Source organism: Thalassophryne amazonica, chromosome 5 (assembly GCF_902500255.1).
Source record: "Thalassophryne amazonica chromosome 5, fThaAma1.1, whole genome shotgun sequence".
Classification (NCBI taxonomy): Eukaryota; Metazoa; Chordata; class Actinopteri; order Batrachoidiformes; family Batrachoididae; genus Thalassophryne; species Thalassophryne amazonica.
The window spans coordinates 5,852,710-5,878,272 of NC_047107.1; the positions used below are offsets into that span (position 1 = coordinate 5,852,710).

At 41.9% G+C, this 25,563-nt stretch overlaps 1 protein-coding gene across 1 annotated transcript in view; it reads left to right on the plus strand.

The window, feature by feature from the left end:
* Window positions 1-426: 426 nt before the first annotated feature.
* The window catches only part of msi1b (musashi RNA binding protein 1b), a 164,011-nt gene continuing 138,874 nt past the window's right edge, over window positions 427-25,563 (plus strand). Inside the window, exons 1-4 of the mRNA XM_034169683.1 lie at window positions 427-579; window positions 757-797; window positions 1,201-1,282; window positions 1,381-1,465. Of these exons, the coding sequence (XP_034025574.1) occupies window positions 521-579; window positions 757-797; window positions 1,201-1,282; window positions 1,381-1,465 (267 nt within the window). The 5' untranslated portion in view covers window positions 427-520. The remainder of the gene's footprint in view (window positions 580-756; window positions 798-1,200; window positions 1,283-1,380; window positions 1,466-25,563) is intronic.

Consider the following 25,563-nt stretch of genomic DNA (forward strand, 5'->3'; position numbering starts at 1 on the left):
AGACTCAGACAGATTAACAGCGATCACTATTTTGGAACCAAGATGGCGCCGTGAGTCACGTGACCGATTTTTCCGACTCGTCATGTCGCCGCTCTAGAATTATTCCCCCCCATCCCTGTCAATCTATCCTTAACTTCTTTTCTGTAAAATATTTTAAGTGTTTAATACGACTGAGCTGCTTCCTTTCGGCTTCTTCTGTTTTTTCTTGGGTCGCCACAGCGGATCCAGTCTGGGTCCACATGCTGGTTTTTGTCCCCGGTCTGTGGCCGGGGACCCTTGAACTGGGGGCCGCTCTGTGTGAACGGCTTTAGGCTTTTATTGTGAAGGGCGGGAGGAGACGGTGCGTGTTTGATGTGTGCGTCTTGGCGCGCCGCGGCGGGATGAGAGCGGGGGGCGGAGCCTGTGCCGGCGCGCGTGGCCCGCTCTCCTGCGTGTCACCCGGGGTCAAACCCGCCCCTCTCCGCCACCGGCCGCTCGTTTCCCCGCTCGGCTCGGCCCGGACGCACGACGAGGACACGGAATGGAGACGGACGGCAGCCAGAGCGGCGTGTCCTCCGCGGACTCCCCCCACGACCCCTGGTAACCAAAAACACGAACTTTAAATCTCTTTTCTTCAGAGACCAAACGGCGGTCGACACCGTGAAACTCAAACAAACAACAACAAAAAACATTCAAGTTTGTCTTTTGTTCCAAATCTGATTTTAATGGAAGTTAAAATGTTTTGTTTTTGTTTTGTTTTTTCTGTATCCCTCGCAGCAAGATGTTCATCGGTGGACTCAGCTGGCAGACAACACAAGGTAAACTTTATTTTCTACTTCTTATTCTTAAAACACACACACACACACACTCCCCTCGGAGCTGTGTTCTGTGAAGATGAAGCCACTATAACTCATTTAAACACTGCAGTGAAATGGTTCTTATTGTTTGGGTTTTGGTGTGGAACCCTCATCCATCTGTCAGTCTGAGCCCAGAGAACCAACAGACTCCTCTCACGGTTCCACCTTTGGCTCTAGAATCCGGAGTTTTTTTTGTCTTTTAAGCCATTTAGTCTCCAGATCTCTGCTGGATTTCCACTTTCACATGTTGATCCACAGCAGAAGTTTGACTCGAAGCTTCTCGCTGAGGTTTATGGTCTTGTGATCTGGTCCTGATGGATCTGCTTATCCGGTCCTGTGGCTCTGTGCTCTGGTTGTTTTGCAGAGGGGCTGAGGGAGTACTTCTGTAAGTACGGCGAGGTGAAGGAGTGTATGGTGATGCGAGATCCGGTTACGAAGCGCTCGAGGTGAGGCAGCCTGCGTCCATCCCGCCTGTGATTCCTGGCCGCTCACATCCTCTCCTTATGTGTTCCCTTTCCTGAATACTTTGCCCTGATGTCTGCAGGGGCTTCGGATTCGTCACCTTTGTTGATCAAGCTGGTGTGGATAAAGTTTTGGCCCAAACCAGGCACGAGTTGGACTCAAAAACAGTGAGTTCTCTGTGTTTCTTTCCCACCACCCGTTAATCCCGCGGCTGCTCAGTGTTTGATTAGTGGACTTTTCGATAATCTGCTGGAGCGCTGTAACACGTCCACGTTTTATCATGTGTACCGAGTTCCACTGAGCTGCGGTTTTCTCAGACCCGCTCTGTTTGTTGTTGGCATTAATGTGCTCTGTGATGTGCTCCAGCCACGCCCCCAGTACGGGAAACGTCCCTCCGATAAACTCCTTTTGTTACCGCACACCAACAACAAACATGGATTTTGTTGTCGTGGATCAGAACCTTTTTTTCAGATCTGCACTAAATCCCACACGTTTGTAAACATGATCACTCTCAGTATGTCCGAATGTTTCATGTAATAATTCCAGATTAATGGAAATGTCAGAAAAAGCCAGACTGCACAGTGTCCCCGAGAGAGAACCCGTACCATGATGTTGATCTGCTCCAGAACTAATTGGGTTCTTTCTTGACCGTGCTCTGCCCGTCCTCCAGCTTTCATGACATTTGACGGAGTACTTTTTGCACAAACTTACTGATGGGCAACAAGCTAGAACGCGCCTGATATTTTTTTTAAAATTGTTTGCTGGGGCCATTATGGAGAGTAAAACTTTGATGATACGATATCACTGCTCATATATACGCAAGAAGTGCTGATGGTTCAGAACATTCGTTATCAAACCCCTATGACAGAAATGTAATTAAATGATGTTTTACAGTTTAAATATGAACTTTTTGGGGGAGGTGATGGTCTAGTGGTTATAGTGCCTTGCAGAAGTATTCGGCCCCTTGGTATTTCACACGTTTTAATTTGTTTATGGCATTTCAAATACAAAAAGTAAATCAGGTTTCTCAATATAAAAACTTGTATTTCTTCATAACTGATGTAAATAAAGTCCAAGACATATTCAGTGACTTGGAAATGTTCATGTATCCATCCCCTGACTTGTCTGAAGAAAACTGGCAATTAAATTGATTATTTACAGGTATTATATAAAAGGGGTTGATTACTTATGCAACTCATCATCTTGGCTTTTATATTTTTAATTAATTTATATCAAGTTGTAAAGATTTACTTTCAGTTTGAGTCTAAGGAAGATCATTTTGCAAATTTTTATATTGAGAAGCCTGATTTACTTTTTGTATTTGAAATGCCATAAATAAATTAAAATGCGTGAAATACCAAGTGGTATGAATACTTTTGCAAGGCATTGTAAACGCTGGGCTTAAGACCAGAAGATCTTTGGTTCAAATCCCAGCCTGACCAGTAAATCATTAAGGGCCCTTGGGGAAGGTCCTTAATCCCCTAGTTGCTCCCGGTGGGTAATGAACACCTTATATGGCAACACTCTGACATCAGGGTGAATGTGAGGCATTATTGTAAAGCTCTATATAAATGCAGTCATTTACCATTTATTGTAACTAAACTACAACTAACCAGCATTTGTCACACGCTGCCTTCACTCTGATTGGCAGTTGTTGTATTGCATCACTCAGCATCTGCATAAAATAAGACTTCTTGTCTATTCTGGTCCCCTCAAGGTTGTGCCATAACGACCACTTGTCTTGTTGCTATAAAACACCCACTCTGATTGAAAACAAATGGCAGCTGGTTGCTTTTCCTCTGTCTCTTTTGGCTAAAGTGACCAAGGGGTGATGGGGTCCCAGGTATGTTTGACAACATTGTAAACAATGCAGGCAGAGTGCCACCTGATGGACAACTACAGAAAGACACTATTTCTCACAGCCAGAGTGTTTTTGTTGTTTATTCAGTAAAAAAAGTTTTCATATTGACAGAAGTAACACCAACACTCATATGCTTGTGACAAGTTTATGTTGACATATTATCGGCAAACTGATTTATCAGCCGCGCTCTACAGGAAACCTAAATAAATTCAAACTTGAGTTTGGTTACCAATGACTTGGGTTCAATTCCCGGTCAGGCTACCTGTCTGTGTCCTTGGACTTTGTGTTTTCACCAATATGTTTGTGGAAGGCTCATGTTGACTGATGTATGTGGGGCTCTATAACGAGGCAACAAGTGTGGGGGGGAAAAAAAGTCCACCTTCCTTGGTGAAGGTATTAATCGCTGTACAAGGTGAGGTGAACCCGACCGCCCAGACAGTAAATGCTTGTTTTGATAATCATCGAGACTGACTTTGTAATTCTGAACTTTTCAGATTATTCGTTGGAACGTTGTTAGATGTTTGACTGTTTGACAGACAAATTTTCTAAATTCTTGACCTTTTTTTCATTTAACTATTATTCACAGACGGAACGAATGAAAACCGGTATTGCAGACTAAAGGATTAATCGTGTAATTCTTACAGCTCGCTCTATAATGAGAGTATTGTTTGTGCAGCTCTACACGTCGGTCCGGGTTGTGTAATTCTCCCTCGGTGGAGGCTGCGGACGCTCTGAGGGAACGAGCTCCTGCTTTGCTCTTCAGCCAGAGCAGCAAGAAAATGTAACCCAGTGTCAATTTCCATAGAAACAGGGGGAACCGGACAGGGTTGCTTTCACTGCCAATCTGAGATTTGGAGGAGTGACTGAAAACTGTTTTTTCCCGCTTCATGGCTCCACGTCCCGCGGGGCAGAAATGACCCCAAAAAGTTTTTCAGCAGAACAAACACATGTAACCTGAACCCGCCGTGGTGTGAAAGCAGTGACGCACTTTTGCCATTGTCACGACGTTGGCGCATATGAAAACGAGTGCCTCCACCTCAGACGGGTCCACCTGTCCAAACCGTAGCATCCGAGTGTTCAGCCTCTTACACAGCGATTGTGTGTCTGTGTGCCTTTTTCTCAGTAATGAATACGGGCCCGTCTGGGAACAATGCGGCCCGTTGGTCACCATGGGGACGCCTGCCCCGCCTCTCCCCTCAGTGGGAGTGGTGTCAGTCTGAGGGTTAGTCACTGTATTGAAATGAGGGGAGGATATTTCTTGCCCCCCCCACATTGTGCTCCGAGCGGTGCGCCGTCTCAGCTCCTGGAAGATACGAGGTGGCGCTGAATAAGACGGCAGAAGAAACGGAGAAGGACGACAAAAAACAAGGTTATTTAAGCTTGAAGGCATTTGTATGAAAACTTGTTTTTGTTCAGAAAGTCAGGGTAGTAGCTTATAAGGTGGGATGACATGTAAAAATAAATAAATAAATACACCACAGCAATAAATTACAGTGAACAGAGTCAGAGTTCTGAGAAACTCAGTCAAAAATGATGACCGTTTAAAGATCACAGATAGATCACAGTGTTGGTTTAATAACTTAAAATTTCAAATACAAAAAGTAAATCAGGTTTAATAACTCAAAATTGTGAATGACCAAATTAAATTTACCAGATAAAGTCAAAATTAGGTGGTACTAAGTTAAACGTTTGACATATTAAGTCATAATTCTGATGTAAGACTCAGTCAGTGTCACTGCTTATAATTTACCTATCAAAATTTATTTATTTTTTTAATTAAAACTACCAGATACTTTGTAAAAACTAACAACATTTATGATATATATGAAAAAACTCTAAATAAAAATGATACATTGAATCAAATTTCAGTGTAAATGCCTCAAAAGTATGAAATGCTAACTCAACACCACAAGTGGTGGAAAAGTCTGACAAATTAACAGTAAATCAAGATTAATCAAGATCATTTTCTGCCACTTATCTGGCTTGCTGTGGCAGGAGACCAAGTAGCTCATCCAACACTTCCCTATCTTCAGCCAAGTCCCCTAACTTTTCCTGTGTGATCCTGAGGAATTCTCAAGACAGCTGGGAAATAAATTCCTACCATGGTGCCCTGGATCTTCCCCAGGGCCTCCCTGACAAATGACCAGGGGGAATCCTCATCAGATTCCAGATATTCTAGCTTGTCACACTGTCCAGGAGTGTAAGACCAGATACCCAGTGGAAGAACCGCTGCCTGTATCAGCGACCTTATTCTTTCGATCATTACTGAAAGCCCATGGCCATAGGTGAGGATAGGAGAGTAAATCGAGAGTCTTAACTTCTGGCTTTGCTGTTTCTTTACCATGAAGGTCTGGTACAGCATCCATAAAACATTAGATGCTGCCCTATTTCCTCCATTGATCTCACCTTCCAACTTACCATAACTTGTGAGCAAGACCCCAAGATACTTAAAGATGGAATAAATTTTAAAAACCAGTGCGTTTTAAAATTTTTGAAAAACCTAATCTAGAGCCTGTGGGGATCCACGGGCTCTAGATTGGGGTTTTCAATGGTGGTTTAAAAAAAAGCAATGAGTTGGAATGGTGTGTGAGTCCAGAATGTTTTTAGAACCTTAGACCTCAACAATTTTTTTTGAAGAAGAACTCAACCTGTTTCCTGTTAATTTACTGTCTTAATGCATTTATTAATTGTTTAGGTTCTTCTTATTATATATGCAATGTTAGTGTTTTTTTTTATTTTATTATTAGTTCTGTTTTGTCATTTGACTTTTAAATGGACCACAATGGAAATAAGTGTTTTCACTTTCTTGTATCCATGTATTTTTTTAACCTATTTACAATTATACGCACTTACACTCACGCTTTTAATATTAAGATGATTTACTGCCCCCTGCTGGAAAGGCATATGAGTCCACAATGTAATTAGCAACATTAGCTGATATTTGTAGCTTCTCCAAAACTATTAGTCCTAGGGATGAGTATCGAGAACCAGTTCTTTTTGAGAATCATTAAGAAAAGATTTGATCCACCGACATCAATAGCCTTTTTGCTTAATGATTCCCTTATCAGTCCTTAAGAGGGGCTATTCTTTTTGATGGTGTTTGTAGGGAAATTATAATTTCTCTGCGTTGATTGCAGACCCTACAGCGGGTCTGTAATCATTTGCTTCTGTAATGGCTCTGCTTTGAAGCTTGAACCAACGAAGTAGTGCTCCAACCCGCTGCTTCATTGGTTCAGTGGCAAGTCCGCTTCTTAACCCCTCTCAAAGCCATTGTAAAATGTCAATCGTGAGTCACTTTGTGCGGATTAAAGTCACTAGCTGGGACCCTTGTCATGTTGCAGGCAAGAAACAAGAATCATCCTCCATTCCGTTTGGACAGCTCCAAACGCTGTGCTGCTCTCTGCTGAGTCAAGTTAGCATCCGGCTGGAATGAATAACTTCGCAGTTTTAAATCAAATGACACGTCTTTCCAAATGTTGTAATACAGACAATAAACTACAATCGACCAAAAAAAATTTTTCTCCCAAAATGAGACGTCCTGCGTTCTTTATGAATTACACTGATGCTGACGTGCAGCGCAGCCGGCTGAACTCAGCTCAGAGGTATGGAGTGACATTTATGCCATTAATGTCTGAAAGGAATTGCTTTCAGACAGAAAGCATTGACAGAAACTACAGATTTTGGTTATTTCTATTTATGTCCAGAGATCAAGGATCCACCATGTAGATTTTGTTTATGTCCAGAGATCAAGGATCCAGTGACCAATTTCATATTTATTTACTTTAACACTCAATAAAAAGTTGTTGATATAGAAAACCTGTAAAGCCTACTTTTAGTACATAGAAAATTCACAAGAGGTATTGATAAGGGAATAGATAAGGAATCGGATCGATAAGCGGAATCGATAATGACATCGATATCGATTAAAACCTTCTCAATACCCATCCATAATTAGTCCTATCAGTATTCCGTTTTGGCACCTTTCATCCTTGACCAAAAATACATAAGCACACCAAACAGCAACAGCATGTCAGCTGCGCTCTGTTTGTCCCTGATCAAAGTTGCATCCACGCGCAGCTGCTGTAAGCAGGTGGTTTTAATTTGACAAACAAAGACAGTGACTGAAGACCTTAAAACCACTAAACATTTCACTCATGGTACTCACATGAAACTTAAGTCACTCATGGTAAGAGCAACATGAGACTTATCTCAATGGATAAAACCAATTGAGCTACAGAACCACAATAAATCAGTAACACTAGCAACACTGTTAAACTAACAAACCACAATAACACTTAAAACCTAAAAACCCTGGACTCCCATGGTGCATTGCTGAACAACATAAAATAATTCAAATAATAAAAGAATAAATAAACCTCAATAGTAAAAGAATACATGCCAGTAATAAAATGTAGTGTACTACAACAATGCATAAAAATCCCAATTTAAAGAGGTTATTACGCAGAAAAAAGGTTAGACCTCTAGTCTCTTGTACTCTGGAAAATATGGTAATTGAAAAATCTTCATTTGCAAATTTTTGCAGATTTTCAGTAATATTTTTCACAAAGTGTACCATGGAGAAAATACCGTTAAAATGCATTGTTAAATATTTAATTAGTTGCCTTAATTTAATTAACCTGATCTCAAAAACCTACATTTAGACACCAAGATCACACCAATAGCTATAAGCAATGATATGACATGACTTTGTTTTTGTGGCAGCCCTGGTGGATTTTGGTAAAATTTTTCAGAAAAATCTCACTATAATGATTTTTTTGTGTCATTAATTTGTTGTCTTAAATTAATTCCTTAACACAAAAAATCCTACATTTATACAGGCGAAAATGTGCCAAATATCAATTTTGTGGCAGCCATCTTGGATTTAGCCCTCTGGTGGAGTTAGCCCAAACGGGGGCTTATTTACTTTGATATCATCTAAAAACCACTTTCAAACGTTGCTTAGGAAACATAAATTGCTTCTTTAAAGTTAAACATTCAACATCTTAATGTGAACATCTATTGTGATACGTAGCAAAACGCGCTGGGTTTGTGGTGATATGTTTCCTTCCACCTCTGTTATGAACCTTCCAGCATTAAATGTTGAAAGCAGTGCAGCAGTATTTGATTTAACCAAATCCGCATGAAGGTACATCAGTGACAGAGCTGATTGTTTTTATTTACAAATGCAATATCAATCAATCAATTTTTTTTATTTATATAGCGCCAAATCACAACAAACAGTTGCCCCAAGGCGCTTTATATTGTAAGGCAAAAGCCATACAATAATTATGTAAAACCCCAACGGTCAAAACGACCCCCTGTGAGCAAGCACTTGGCTACAGTGGGAAGGAAAAACTCCCTTTTAACAGGAAGAAACCTCCAGCAGAACCAGGCTCAGGGAGGGGCAGTCTTCTGCTGGGACTGGTTGGGGCTGAGGGAGAGAACCAGGAAAAAGACATGCTGTGGAGGGGAGCAGAGATCGATCACTAATGATTAAATGCAGAGTGGTGCATACAGAGCAAAAAGAGAAAGAAACAGTGCATCATGGGAACCCCCCAGCAGTCTACGTCTATAGCAGCATAACTAAGGGATGGTTCAGGGTCACCTGATCCAGCCCTAACTATAAGCTTTAGCAAAAAGGAAAGTTTTAAGCCTAATCTTAAAAGTAGAGAGGGTGTCTGTCTCCCTGATCTGAATTGGGAGCTGGTTCCACAGGAGAGGAGCCTGAAAGCTGAAGGCTCTGCCTCCCATTCTACTCTTACAAAGCCTAGGAACTACAAGTAAGCCTGCAGTCTGAGAGGGAAGCGCTCTATTGGGGTGATATGGTACTACGAGGTCCCTAAGATAAGATGGGACCTGATTATTCAAAACCTTATAAGTAAGAAGAAGAATTTTAAATTCTATTCTAGAATTAACAGGAAGCCAATGAAGAGAGGCCAATATGGGTGAGATATGCTCTCTCCTTCTAGTCCCCGTTAGTACTCTAGCTGCAGCATTTGAATTAACTGAAGGCTTTTTAGGGAACTTTTAGGACAACCTGATAATAATGAATTACAATAGTCCAGCCTAGAGGAAATAAATGCATGAATTAGTTTTCCAGCATCGCTCTGAGACAAGACCTTTCTAATTTTAGAGATATTGCGTAAATGCAAAAAAGCAGTCCTACATATTTGTTTAATATGCGCTTTGAATGACATATCCTGATCAAAAATAACTCCCAAGATTTCTCACAGTATTACTAGAGGTCAGGGTAATGCCATCCAGAGTAAGGATCTGGTTAGACACCATGTTTCTAAGATTTGTGGGGCCAATTACAATAACTTCAGTTTTATCTGAGTTTAAAAGCAGGAAATTAGAGGTCATCCATGTCTTTATGTCTGTAAGACAATCCTGCAGTTTAGCTAATTGGTGTGTGTCCTCTGGCTTCATGGATAGATAAAGCTGGGTATCATCTGCATAACAATGAAAATTTAAGCAATGCCGTCTAATAATACTGCCTAAGGGAAGCATGTATAAAGTGAATAAAATTGGTCCTAGCACAGAACCTTGTGGAACTCCATAATTAACTTTAGTCTGTGAAGAAGATTCCCCATTTACATGAACAAATTGTAATCTATTAGACAAATATGATTCAAACCACCGCAGCGCAGTGCCTTTAATACCTATGGCATGCTCTAATCTCTGTAATAAAATTTTATGGTCAACAGTATCAAAAGCAGCACTGAGGTCTAACAGAACAAGCACAGAGATGAGTCCACTGTCTGAGGCCATAAGAAGATCATTTGTAACCTTCACTAATGCTGTTTCTGTACTATGATGAATTCTAAACCTGACTGAAACTCTTCAAATAGACCATTCCTCTGCAGATGATCAGTTAGCTGTTTTACAACTACCCTTTCAAGAATTTTTGAGAGAAAGGGAAGGTTGGAGATTGGCCTATAATTAGCTAAGATAGCTGGGTCAAGTGATGGCTTTTTAAGTAATGGTTTAATTACTGCCACCTTAAAAGCCTGTGGTACATAGCCAACTAACAAAGATAGATTGATCATATTTAAGATCGAAGCATTAAATAATGGTAGGGCTTCCTTGAGCAGCCTGGTAGGAATGGGTCTAATAGACATGTTGATGGTTTGGAGGAAGTAACTAATGAAAATAACTCAGACAGAACAACCAGAGAGAAAGAGTCTAACCAATTACCGGCATCACTGAAAGCAGCCAAAGATAACGATACGTCTTTGGGATGGTTATGAGTAATTTTTTCTCTAATAGTTAAAATTTTGTTAGCAAAGAAAGTCATGAAGTCATTACTAGTTAAAGTTAATGGAATACTCAGCTCAATAGAGCTCTGACTCTTTGTCAGCCTGGCTACAGTGCTGAAAAGAAACCTGGGGTTGTTCTTATTTTCTTCAATTAGTGATGAGTAGAATAATGTCCTAGCTTTACGGAGGGCTTTTTTATAGAGCAACAGACTCTTTTTCCAGGCTAAGTGAAGATCTTCTAAATTAGTGAGACGCCATTTCCTCTCCAAATTACGGGTTATCTGCTTTAAGCTACGAAGGTTACAAATGATCTTCTTATGGCCTCGGACAGTGGACTCATCTCTGTGCTTGTTCTGTTAGACCTCAGTGCTGCTTTTGATACTGTTGACAATAAAATTTTATTACAGAGATTAGAGCATGCCATAGGTATTAAAGGCACTGCGCTGCGGTGGTTTGAATCATATTTGTCTAATAGATTACAATTTGTTCATGTAAATGGGGAATCTTCTTCACAGACTAAAGTTAATTATGGAGTTCCACAAGGTTCTGTGCTAGGACCAATTTTATTCACTTTATACATGCTTCCCTTAGGCAGTATTATTAGACGGTATTGCTTAAATTTCATTGTTACGCAGATGATACCCAGCTTTATCTATCCATGAAGCCAGAGGACACACACCAATTAGCTAAACTGCAGGATTGTCTTACAGACATAAAGACATGGATGACCTCTAATTTCCTGCTTTTAAACTCAGATAAAACTGAAGTTATTGTACTTGGCCCCACAAATCTTAGAAACATGGTGTCTAACCAGATCCTTACTCTGGATGGCATTACCCTGACCTCTAGTAATACTGTGAGAAATCTTGGAGTCATTTTGATCAGGATATGTCATTCAAAGCGCATATTAAACAAATATGTACGACTGCTTTTTTGCATTTACGCAATATCTCTAAAATCAGAAAGGTCTTGTCTCAGAGTGATGCTGAAAAACTAATTCATGCATTTATTTCCTCTAGGCTGGACTATTGTAATTCATTATTATCAGGTTGTCCTAAAAGTTCCCTAAAAAGCCTTCAGTTAATTCAAAATGCTGCAGCTAGAGTACTGACGGGGACTAGAAGGAGAGAGCATATCTCACCCATATTGGCCTCTCTTCATTGGCTTCCTGTTAATTCTAGAATAGAATTTAAAATTCTTCTTCTTACTTATAAGGTTTTGAATAATCAGGTCCCATCTTATCTTAGGGACCTCGTAGTACCATATCACCCCAATAGAGCGCTTCGCTCTCAGACTGCAGGCTTACTTGTAGTTCCTAGGGTTTGTAAGAGTAGAATGGGAGGCAGAGCCTTCAGCTTTCAGGCTCCTCTCCTGTGGAACCAGCTCCCAATTCAGATCAGGGAGACAGACACCCTCTCTACTTTTAAGATTAGGCTTAAAACTTTCCTTTTTGCTAAAGCTTATAGTTAGGGCTGGATCAGGTGACCCTGAACCATCCCTTAGTTATGCTGCTATAGACGTAGACTGCTGGGGGGTTCCCATGATGCACTGTTTCTTTCTCTTTTTGCTCTGTATGCACCACTCTGCATTTAATCATTAGTGATCGATCTCTGCTCCCCTCCACAGCATGTCTTTTTCCTGGTTCTCTCCCTCAGCCCCAACCAGTCCCAGCAGAAGACTGCCCCTCCCTGAGCCTGGTTCTGCTGGAGGTTTCTTCCTGTTAAAAGGGAGTTTTTCCTTCCCACTGTAGCCAAGTGCTTGCTCACAGGGGGGTCGTTTTGACCGTTGGGGTTTTACATAATTATTGTATGGCCTTGCCTTACAATATAAAGCGCCTTGGGGCAACTGTTTGTTGTGATTTGGCGCTATATAAAAAAAATTGATTGATTGATTGATTGATTGATACTCTATCTCACTTACAGAGTTTAGGTAGCTACTCTGCACTGTGTTGGTATATGGCATTAGAGAACATAAAGAAGGAATCATATCCTTAAACCTAGTTACAGCGCTTTCTGAAAGACTTCTAGTGTAATTAAACTTATTCCCCACTGCTGGGTAGTCCATCAGAGTAAATGTAAATGTTATTAAGAAATGATCAGACAGAAGGGAGTTTTCAGGGAACACTGTTAAGTCTTCTATTTCCATACCATAAGTCAGAACAAGATCTAAGATATGATTAAAGTGGTGGGTGGACTCATTTACATTTTGAGCAAAGCCAATAGAGTCTAATAATAGATTAAATGCAGTGTTGAGGCTGTCATTCTCAGCATCTGTGTGGATGTTAAAATCGCCCACTATAATTATCTTATCTGAGCTAAGCACCAAGTCAGACAAAAGGTCTTAAAATTCACAGAGAAACTCACAGTAACGACCAGGTGGACGATAGATAATAACAAATAAAACTGGTTTTTGGGACTTCCAATTTGGATGGACAAGACTAAGAGTCAAGCTTTCAAATGAATTAAAGGTCTGTCTGGGTTTTTGATTAATTAATAAGCTGGAATGGAAGATTGCTGCTAATCCTCCACCTCGGCCCGTGCTACGAGCGTTCTGACAGTTAGTGTGACTCGGGGGTGTTGACTCATTTAAACCAACATATTCATCCTGCTGTAACCAGGTTTCTGTAAGGCAGAATAAATCAATATGTTGATCAATTATTATATCATTTACTAACAGGGACTTAGAAGAGAGAGACCTAATGTTTAATAGACCACATTTAACTGTTTTAGTCTGTGGTGCAGTTGAAGGTGCCATATTATTTTTTCTTTTTGAATTTTTATGCTTAAATAGGTTTTTGCTGGTTATTGGTGGTCTGGGAGCAGGCACCGTCTCTACGGGGATGGGGTAATGAGGGGATGGCAGGGGGAGAGAAGCTGCAGAGAGGTGTGTAAGACTACAACTCTGCTTCCTGGTCCCAACCCTGGATAGTCACGGTTTGGAGGATTTAAGAAAATTGGCCAGATTTCTAGAAATGAGAGCTGCTCCATCCAAAGTGGGATGGATGCCGTCTCTCCTAACAAGACCAGGTTTTCCCCAGAAGCTTTGCCAATTATCTATGAAGCCCACCTCATTTTTTGGACACCACTCAGACAGCCAGCAATTCAAGGAGAACATGCGGCTAAACATGTCACTCCCGGTCCGATTGGGGAGGGGCCCAGAAAAAACTACAGAGTCCGACATTGTTTTTGCAAAGTTACACACCGATTCAATGTTAATTTTAGTGACCTCCGATTGGCGTAACCGGGTGTCATTACTGCCGACGTGAATTACAATCTTACCAAATTTACGCTTAGCCTTAGCCAGCAGTTTCAAATTTCCTTCAATGTCGCCTGCTCTGGCCCCCGGAGGACAATTGACTATGGTTGCTGGTGTCGCTAACTTCACATTTCTCAAAACAGAGTTGCCAATAACCAGAGTTTGATCCTCGGCGGGTGTGTCGTCGAGTGGGGAAAAACGGTTAGAAATGTGAACGGGTTGGCGGTGTACACGGGGCTTCTGTTTAGGGCTACGCTTCCTCCTCACAGTCACCCCGTCGGCCTGCTTTCCCGGCTGCTCGGGATCTGCCAGAGGGAAACTAACGGCGGCTAAGCTACGTTGGTCCGCACCGACTACAGGGGCCTGGCTAGCTGTAGAATTTTCCACGGTGCGGAGCCGAGTCTCCAATTCGCCCAGCCTGGCCTCCAAAGCTATGAATAAGCTACACTTATTACAAGTACCGTTACTGCTAAAGGAGGCCGAGGAATAACTAAACATTTCACAACCAGAGCAGAAAAGTGCGGGAGAGACAGGAGAAGCCGCCATGCTAAATCGGCTAAGAGCTAGTAGCTGCTGATTCCTAAAAACACGCAAAGTGAATAATGTGTAAATAATTTAGAGGTGATTCAGCAGAAGGAGTGCTTTAGTTAAGGCACATGAAGATTACACTGGGAAACAAATCGTTATCTAGATAACTAGATCAATCTAACTGCGCAGATTAAACAGCTAACAGATACAGAAAAACACCGCTGTGCTCCGGAACAGGAAGTGATACAATACCGCAGTGAGAGCCAACCACCAGTAGAGGCAATCAGAACACAAAAAGTCGCAAACTTCAGAATAAGTCCTGATTTACTGGAGTGACATAACGGAATGCTGTGATCCAGATTCCCGGTTGGGACTCTTGGTCCACGTGTTTTTATTTACCACTTACTTACTTACATGACATCAAGGTTTTGATTTATTTATTTATTTGGTTGGTTATAAATCTGCTTTTATGGAGGAGGAAGTAAGTTGTGTGATAGAAGAGCCTGAATGATTTTTTTCTTCTTTCTCCGAAGCCCGACTGCTTATGTCACTTTCAGGCACGACAGCTATGACAAGTAGCGCCATCATGGTTGGACGCCACCAACTCACCAAGGGGTTTGTTTCCATAGTGACTCCCCCCCACTCCACTGTTGAAGAATGGCTCTGTCACAAAAGAAAAAAAGCAAGATAACAGTGCACATCAGTTACAGTCATGTTGCGGATACCAGAAATCAGTGTGGCTGGAAGAGTGTGTGAGAGCGCTGGGCGCCATACTTGAACCTCTGGTTACTCATGGCAGACTCCGTGCATCGTTCCTATTCCTTAACTTGACTTTGTACTGTTAACCTGTGCGTGTGTTAGCTTCTAGAAGCCGTGCAACCTTGTCAGCCGTATCAAAGGCTCTGGAGGCTGGCGTGTTGGCGGCGTGAGGAGGCTGCGTTCAGCGATCAGGCACAGCGGCTGGGCGGTGAGTAGAGGCGTCCTCTCAGGCTGCGTGCCCTGCCCCCTCGCTCTCGCTCAGACAGGTTATCCTGTTAGCGAGCGCAGAGAAAAGTTCTCCAGTGGCAACAGAAGGAATGTGCCATGCTGTGAGCAAGTGAAGCGCTCTGACCGTGGAATTAACGCGGTTCTGCTCCGTGAAGAGGCCGGAGAGCAAATACTACACTGCAGAGGAGTTTATTGGTGTTTATTGTGTTAACGGGCAGGTTTTGCTGTCGTTTATCTCACCAGCTGCTTTGTTGCATCCCCGCGTGACTTTCGAGATTCCAGTTATTGCTAAAGTTTGCGTCAGGTGAAGCAACCTGCAGCTTCATGGACCAGTGAGTTTCCAGTCAGTTACAGCTTTTCAGGGTGCCGGCAGGGATTAAACGGACCAGCAGCTTGGTCTAGTAATCAGTTACTTATCGGTTACTTAGTTTCTCTTTGGAAATCGTGTGTGCGACTGTGTTTTTTTTTTAAATGAGAGACCAACTGACAGAAATGATGACACAAACGGTCACTGGCGTGTTCGTCTCTGCACTGAACCTTTGCATTTCTATGACGATGGAGGAGTCGCTGAATGTTTTGCTCTGTCAGCTGATCTCATTTGGAAACTGAATGAAAGCTGTCAGTTTTATTGTTGTTATGATTATTTTTTTTGTTTTTGTTTGTGCATCTGGAAGAAATAATGTTGTTCAGGTTCCACATGGGCCTATAAAGACAAAAGTGCCCGTCTTACTCGTACTATCGTGTTATCAGATAATCAGTGTCTTGCACAGATGTGGCTGTTGAAGTGTCAAGCTGTGTTGTGGAGGAAGGGTTTCTGGACTAAATGTCTCTACCATCTTAATGCACGTCAGCTTCATGAATGCCCCACTTCTACTCAGACCTGTCTCAGAATCAAACTGGGACTGAATTCTTTTCCAAGTCAAGTCTGGGAGCATGCACTGGTGCCATGCTTCACTGCATCCACAACACCACAGAGCTGCCTTGGTTCCTGGATGGAAACCGCGCAGGCAGACAACCGGTCCGTCCCCACGCCTCTATAATGTCCACCAGTCTGGTGCAGCCAGGTGAAGTGTGGGCGTGTCCTTGACCTTCTTCATGCTACAATGCCAAAAATGAAACATTAGGTTGGGGTGCTTGGTGCCTCTTCTGAGTCCTAAAGAACACATCATACACACTTTACTTGGCATCCATCTGTAGAAATCTGAATTCTAGCTTAATGACAATGTTTTCTTACAAAAGAAACTTTGGCTGCCATATTTTCGAGAATGTACGCAGCAGGGTTTATTTAATTAATTTATTGTTTGTTAGTCTGGGAGGTCTTGCGACATGTTCATTATTATCATTAATAAAAATAACTATGTATGTAGGGCTTTCCCAGGAATCTGTGCGTTTAAGCAAAACAAACTCCAGATATAAAAGTACATAAAAATCCACTAAAATGGCCAATTTAAAGAGCTAATGAAAATTCAAATGGGCTCATGTTTTTGTTATCGTGCTTCAAAAATCTGGGTTCATCTGCATCAAATATCATCCAAAATGTTGTCCATCACACTTTTTTTTTTTTTTTTCCTTGTCCAGCTTGGATATTTTTGGAATTTAAAAATCCTTATGGTACACACCACAAGCTGAGGGTTTCCTGCATAAATACACTGTTCACGTCTCCATCTCTGTCAATCTGATCATTCCTTTTGTCCAAAGGAGGTCAAATAACATTTAATATGTTGTCCAGCACATGTTTATTTGTCCATTTTGCTTTAGGGGTGGTGGCCAAGTCCTTAAAGTGCTTGGTTTCAGTGCAGAAGGTTCCGGGTTCAAATCCCACCCCTGCCACATTTCTCCATGTAATGTGGAGTTGCGTCAGGAAGGGCATCCAGCGTAAAACCTGTGCCAATTCAACCTGCAGATCCAACTTGGATTTGCTGTGGCGACCCCGAGTGCAAACAAGGGAGAGCCGAAGGGAATTACAAAAGCCTTTATGTTAAGTAACCCCACACACTGTGGTGTGCACATGGGACAGCGCTCCTGTTCATTGTTGAAGATGCTCCCAGAGAGACTCTATATATACACACACAATGATGCATGTTGGTCCTCATCATCATGCATAAAATCACAAGGAATATGAATTTAAAACAAAAATGAAAGACAAAATAACAATCGAAACTAATGGAAAAATATAAACACTTAGTAACTCTGGTTAGTGCCACATTTTTATCCTAAGTGGTAAACTTTGATGGCTTCATGTTTAGCCTTTCTGCAAATACAAAAAGTTGCAGTTTGTTGACTGGCCACTTGAGACTGACTCCAAAATGGTGCACACTCACATAGGAGTGCATGTTAAAATGTCCAACTTTAGAGCAAAAATAAACATGTTTACAACCTGGTGCAAAAAATGGTTTTTGTTTCCTCCTCCATGACAACTGCATGCAGATTGAATTTTTTTCTAACTTCTTAGGTTAAGTTGTTTTAACCCATAAAGTTCTGTACAGTTGTGGGTGTGGTCACTTTGAGTGACAGCGACTAAGCTGAGAGTGTCTGTCTGCCACTGTGACCGTAACTCAAGTGTCCCCTCAACAGTGTTGCCAGTTACTTTGAAAAAGTAATCCAATTACTGATTACTCCTTCAAAAAGTAACTTAGTTACTTTACTGATTACTCAATTGGAAAAGTAACTAAGTTAGGTTATTAGTTACTTTTTAGTTACTTTCCCCACCTGCCAACAACAACCCTCTGCCACCTCAACATGACAATACCTGTTTTGCCAAAACTCACTTTATAGTCACCCTTTCTTGACTTCAATAAAAATAAATACTTGTTTTATAAAAAGTAAAATAAAGACCTCTTTCTTGACCTCATATTTAACTGTTGACAGCACTGTAACAGTAAAACTTGCAATTTCTAACCTACATTGTTTATAAATGTAACTATTAAATTCTTTCAAACATTTTTCTAACATTTAAATTCTCTCTAAACATTTTACTTGTCGAAATTATTATTATTTTAAGTAGTATTAGTAGTTGTAGTAAAAAAACGGCTTCAAAACTGGACCTTTAATCTAGGGGTGTTGTGGGGGGCACATCTTTGTCCCACACCCCCATTCCAGCTGGATTCGTCCCTGCTTTGGCGTTTGAGCACAAAGAATGGATAACATTTATTTATGCAGAAAACATGACCAGATTTACAGGTAAGAAAGTTTTATTGTGTTTTCACATCATGTGGTCCGCAGAAAGAGAGTTTAGGTGCATTTGAGTGGAAAATAGTGTTAGTTGTTGACGCGTCGCGGAGGATCAGCTGTTTTTAGCAGCAGATACGGAGCAGCTCAGCAAAAGAAAAGCATAAACATGTCTTTGTAAAGCTCAGTGCGGGTGTTGTTGTCACCATGCTGTTGTGTGGGCCGCCAGAAGAGGAGGTACTGCTGGCCCACCACCAGAGGGTGCCCTGCCTGAAGTGCGGGCTTCAGGCACGAGAGGGCGCTGCCGCCATGGACACAGCCGGGGGTGACAGCTGTCGCTCATTACCTCTTGACAGCTGTCACCCATCTACTCAACATCATCTCACTCCATAAAGACCAGACGTCATCTCCACCTCGTTGCCGAGATATCATACTTCATTGGAGGTAATATCCTCAGCCGTTTTGTAATTGTAATATTTGTATATTGTGAGTGTTTGCAGGAGTACCAGTTCCTCCGTCGGTGGAAGCTGTGAGAGCGCTGAAGGCACTCTTTTCCCCTGAGGAATCCACAGTACTCTGCAAGTTATTGAGTGAGAGGTGGAGGTGGCATTCCCACCGTTGTTGTTACTGGGTGTACACACACCCACACTTGACTGTCTTTGTTCTTCGCCAGCAGTACCAGATCCGACAGTCGGGGACGGTGATCACCTGGGAATTCGGGACTTGGCGGCTCCAGTATTCACCAGGTTCTGGGGCGGCGGAAATCGTGTGGTTCCGGCTCTTCTTAGGACAGACGTCTTCTATCCTCGAGCCTGCCCACACGTCACCTTTGTGTATTGACTGTTATGATATTCTGAGATTGTCTGTATGTTCGTTGTGCACATTCACAACATTAAATTGTTATATTTTGGCTCATCTATTGACCGTTCATTTGCGCCCCCTGTTGTGGGTCCGTGTCACTACACTTTCCCAACACATGCTTTAAGACGTGAGGACGAGTCGTAGCTGCTGCAAAAAACCGCGGATTAAAAGCTCACAGCTCGCTTAAAGTGGGCAGTTCAGTCTAACCCCGACCCCCTGCCCACGGACCAATTAATGCTGCTATCGACCCACAATGCAAAAATAATAGTAACGCACAGTGACTTGGAGAAGTAACTTTAATCTGATTTGGAAAGATTAATGCGTTAGATTACTCATTACTAAAAAAGTGGTCAGATTAGGGTAATGCGTTACTAAGTAACGCGTTACTGGCATCACTGCCCCCTCAATTCAATTTATTTAATTTATATAGCACCAAATGACAACAAAGCTGCCTCAAGGCGCTTCACATGCGTAAGTTCTAATCTTACCAACCCCCAGAGCAAGAACACAGGTGACAGTGGTAAGAAAAACTCCCTCTGATGATTTGAGGAAGAAACTTCAAGCAGACCGGACTCAAAGGGGCGACCCTCTGCTTAGGACATTTTCAACATTTACAAGGTTTTTACGAAGAGTGGCTGCTAGCTGTTGTGTCTATGTCTGTTTCATGTTTGGAGTATTTTGTTACAAACCCATGGACTTCAAACACTGGACTTGAAGTCTGACCACCTCAGGCTTCTCTCGTCACACTGAGCAATGAGTTCATCACGGTCTGTAGAAAACCTACGGGTGACATCCTACAGGCTTTGCTCAAGATATATACAGTCTGTGGTTTATGCTGGTCCCCCCCCCCCCCCCCACTCCAAGTTGTCACACACACGCGGCTCAAAGGGAACGGCAGATGACTATTCAAGATTCAAGACTGGTTTGGTTCATGTTACACCCCTGGTTAATAAAGAGACTAAATACAGCAGTGACCAGGGGGCTAAGTACAGGAGTGTGGTGGACAGGTTTGTCCAGGGGTGTGGACTCAATCAGCTGCAGCTCAACATATCTAAGATGAAGGAGCTGGTGGTGGACATCAGAAGACGGAAGACCTGTCCGAACCCAGTTACCATCAGTGGAACTGAGGTGGACATGTGGACTACTACAAGTACCTGGGTGTCACAATAGATAACAAACTGGCTGACAGTACTTCCTCAGGAGCTCTGAACTTTCTTATCCACAGCATCTGTGTTTACAGTCCAGTTGTTATCTGGTGGACACACTTCCCCAGGAGGCTCAGATCTTTCAATGTCTGCAGAAATACTGTCTGTTCCAGATGTTTTATCACTCTGTGGTCTCCAGCATCATCTTCTACGCTGTAGTGTGCTGGGGCAGCAGGCTGAAGGCAGCTGACATGAACAAACTCAACAAGCTCATCAGGAGAGATGACTCTGTCCTGTGGTGGAGCTGGAGTCTGTGATGGAGGTGTCAGAGAGGAGGATGTTGAGAAAACTGCTCAGCATCTGAGACAGCACCTCCCACCCCCTGGATGTCACACTGACGTCCTGTCAGAGCAACTTTGGTTGTAGACTGAGGCCACTGAGGTGCACTACAGATTGCCACAGGAGGTCCTTCCTACCTGTGGCAATCAGACTGTATAACTCCTCCCTCTTCTGCACTATGAATACATAATGATATATTCAGTTTATTCAAAGTTATGTGCAGTATTGGTCAAACATCTTGTGCAATATATCGTCCCGGTATTTCGCTTAAACTTGTTGTACTTATTGTAAAAAAATAAGTAAATAATTAATTGATTGATTTATATTTATATAATACTAACACTTTCTGTAATTGTGTATTTAACTAACCATTGTTTACTGTTTCTTTACTCTGGCAAAATAATTTCCTTCGGGATGAATAAAGTTGGTCTTTACCTTTATCTTTGGGCGCACTCTGATTACGCACTGTAGAAACAGTAAAACGATGCTGGACACACTGTCCATGTCTTATAGATTGTACTAGGGCCCACTGCATTGTTTGTCCAAACAGGAAATGGTTAGATTTGTTTTGATCGCAACCCTGTGCAGCGCTGTGGCACACAAATGATAATCTACATTCCAGATGTTCAGTGTTTCTCAGACAAAATAAAATTGAATTTTGACTTTGACGATTGACAGCTTATGGTCTTCAAGTTTAGGATGTGAACAGCTCAGTGGTTGGAGTTGATGATGGGTTTTAACCCTTAGTGTTCTTGAGAAAGATGCTGAATCTCCCCCCAAAAAACTGCTCTGCTTTAGTGTCTCCTTTAACCTTTTTGATGCTGACCCGCGTGGTAGCGGATGGACCAGGTGGACAGGCTAACCCTGCCCATGATTAATGTGGCTCTTGTCCTTAATAGGATTGAGATCAACCAGCTTGGGTTGCTGCCCCCTTCACGCCCTGAGATCTGGAGCACTGCGGACCAATCAGCATGTTGCATTAAGCGTGTTCTGAGCTCAGCCAACTGTTGCATGGCAGGGATGGAGTTGGTCAAAGGGGATTGCCCTGATTACATAAACCTGGCTTGGTATTATGTTCAGCTTCTTCTCCGTTACCTTGCTGTGGGCGAGCAGAGCTTACATTTCTCTCAGAACCAGCCAGCGTTTCATACAGTTCTGCAGCAGAGTCTTCTGTCAGATTCATACCAAATTTAACAATAATTAAAACAGACAACCTACGTCCTAAAACACTAATGGATCATTGTTTTTATTACAGAGAAACTATATCAAAGTGATTTTCCTTTAACGTTAATAACTGGCAGAACGGCCAACAGCACCTGCCAGCATAAGACTTCTGAGAACCTGTGCTGAGTCTTTCCCGACATTCTGCCAAAGTTTTGGCCTCTTTGTTGCTGCACGTTAACATCTGAGGGGTTTCAGGCAGGTACTACACCTGTGTACAACACCTCGCTCTCACTGCCTCTGATGCGCTTACCGAGTCTGTGGGCTCGGTAAACGCCACAGCGGGCCACTCACACCGCCACCCTGTCTGCTGTGCAGAGCTGTGGCCAACTCCGGTAACAGGTCCAGAGACTATGCTCGCTGTTTTGATGCGGAGTGCTGCGGCAGCTCGCAAGGATAGACTTCTTGCGGAAAAATCCGCAGCGCCGCAGGGTCTCGGTAACCGCAGCCACAGAGCTCCGTGGCCACTGAGAGACGTTTGTATCTTTTTAATGACTTGGATTCTCTGCGGGTCCTGCATCCGTACCCCGCAACGTTAACACCGGAGGCAGTGTGAGCGAGGGGTAAGGTCTTCTTACACCACCTGAAGTCAGAACTTTGCTTCAGGAAGCTTCATTGCGTTTGTTTTGAGCCCGGTGGAGGTGGACCTGCTCTTCTCTTGGTTATGATCTTGCTTCATAACCCAGCTGTGCTCAAGCTTCATGTCAGGACCTGATAACTTTATAATCAGTGCTTTTGTGTTTTTTGGGTAAGTTGTCCTGAAAGAGTCTTCCAAAAACTATGACTTGTGACTCATCACTTGTTGACGTTCATGAAGTGCTGTTGTGGGATTTGAGCCTTTATATTCTTCTTATGTAGCTGTAGTTTGTGCATTCTGCTCCTAGTCTGGTTCTAATGGAGGATCTGTTGGTGTCTGTGCATATTCTTTGTTTGTCATGTTTTATGGGTAAAAATACTCACTGTGCAGGATGTACACCAGCCACAGAGTTGAGGAACCTTGTTGTGGAAAGATTTAAATCATGATGACGTATGGGTGAGGTCCATTTCCTTCCATTCTCTCATCATATAGAGTTGTGTTGTCTTTAGTCTCACTGGACCCATTTCTGATGGTCAGATGTATTTTCAGAACATAAAAATATGAACTTCAAGTACTGCTTAGATGTAACAGGTGTAGTGGCATCTAGTCTGTTTGAACCCATTTGTTAGTTAAGTTTGGATTACAGAGTACCGGGGGGCAGCTTGCATTTTAAATTTAATTCATTGTATTTATCCAGCACCAAATCGCAACATAAGTTGATTCAAAACACTATGCAGGAGTCCAGACCTTAAATATCTCATGAGCCAGCACGAAGGTGACCGTGGTAACAAAAATATGTCTTTTTAAAATTTATTTATTTTTTGTTACTTTACAGGAAGATACCTCAAGCAGACCGGTCCTAGTGAGGGGACCATCTGCTGGGACTGTTATGGGTTGTGTTTCTGTGTTACATTCTATTGTGTATGAACATGAGCCAGTGTGACAGATACACAAAAACAGGAAGTCAGGAAAGAAGAAAGAATTTTTTTCTCATCACTGTCTGCGGACAAAAGCTACATACAGTACTGTTGACTTTACTATGACGATGAACTTATTTTTTTTAAATGTCCACAGTTTCCACAGAGATGCGATGCTCCGTGCTGATTTTGATTGTGTGTCTGTGTGTTTTTGAATGTGCACAGGAGTTTTGGACATCAGGAGGGTTGGTGACCGGAGGTGACTATCAGAGTAGTCCTTAGACACCATAGAAACTAAACCGTAGACTCTGCATCTGATCCTCCAGTCTAGCCTAGTCTTCTCACTCTGCTGTTTAGAAAGGACAAAAACCTGCGGTGATGTCGACTCTGATTCAAGTAGAAACAACACTGTTCCCCACTCTGGTAAACGCATGCGGTTTACCATAGAGGCTCTAGTTTTCTACTGTAGTTCAGCTCTACCCTCTCATGGTTTTGGACTAATCTTAGTGCTGTACTGTCTCACTGTCTGTTTGTGTAACAACAGTACAGCCTGGAGTAGTCTAGTTGTTTTCTAGCTCTATTAGACCAATTTAGACTAATATAGAGGTTCCAGTTTGACGGTGTGACTGTGACTGCATTCTCACGGCATTGTGGCGCTCACACGCCAATGGTTCACTGGGCTCGGTCGTCCTACGTTAAACAGCCATTTAGCTTCAACAACACATGCCCAATCAGGTCCATCCATTCTAGTCTGGTCTGGGTTTGGGCTACGTGTTTTCATGTGGCTCATGCTGGAATCATATCAGTTTTTGACCAGCTTTCATCATGTGGCGTTGGCAAACTACAGAGGATAAACCAGGAAGTTGTTTCAGTCAATGACAACACGTCACACTTCATTAAAAAGAGCTCTTTAAAATGTACTACGTGGTGATTCTTAATGCAGTGTTTCCTACATCAACCAAGTAAAAAACAAAAATACAAAACAACTAAACCCCCACCATTGTAGGAAAAGCTTTTCCCTCTGTTTAATTTTTTTTTTTCCTGCACAGCATTTACAACCCCAATTCCAGTGAAGTTGGGACGTTGTGTAAAATGTAAATAAAAACAGAATACAATGATTTTCAAATCCTTTTCAACTTTTATTCAATTGAATACACCACAAAGACAAGATATTTAATGTTCAAACTGATAACTTGATTGTTTTTGTACAAATATTGCTCATTTTGAAATAGATGCCTGCAACACGTTTCAAAAAAGCTGGGACCTTCACCTTTCCTTCTAACAACACTCAATAAGCATTTGGGAACTGAGGAACTATTGTCTTGAAGCTTTGTTGGTTGGAAATCTTCCCATTCTTACTTGATGTACAACTTCAGTTGTTCAAATACCGGCAGCTGTGGTTGCTCAGGAATTTACTGCAAAAACAAATAGGGGAATCCGTGCAAGACAAAACGGTATGTCAGTAAGATAACCGTAGAAATTTTACTGTGGAGAATATATTTTCCACTGGAAAGCATTGTAAAAAAAAACAAATATTGTAAAACCATGTATACTGTAATTTTCTGTAAAAAATGATTTCCATAGATTTTTACAGTTAGCAGCTGTAAAAACTACAGTTATAGTATAGTTCTTTTGCACGGTAATTTGTTGTTAATTAACAGAATACATAAACCCTGTTATGGTAAATAACTTTAAAAATGACAGAAATATGGTAAACCTTATTAAAGTCTATGTCAATGAAAACACAGTAAAATTGTAAAACAAATTACAACATTTATGTTGACCAGTTAAATTTCACAGTAAATTCCTGGCAACCACAGCTGCCGGTATTTTACCATTAAAAATGCAGTGCAATACATGAGAAACACAAGTGGTATACCGTAGATTTTACATTAGGAACTACTAAGTCAAAAAATGTTTAAAGGCACCCATATTTGAACTAAGGTACAGATTATCACTAAGAATTAGCAAAAAATGTTTCATACATCGGTATTACAGACTGAACAGATCTATTACTGTAATTGTCTGTATACCCACAAAGTAGCTCTGAACTAAAATGTTAAACCAGTTATGTTTTTATAGCAGTCTTGAGCGAGGACATTAATGTCCTCTGATGACCTCAAAGAGTTGTAAATTATAGCAACCCA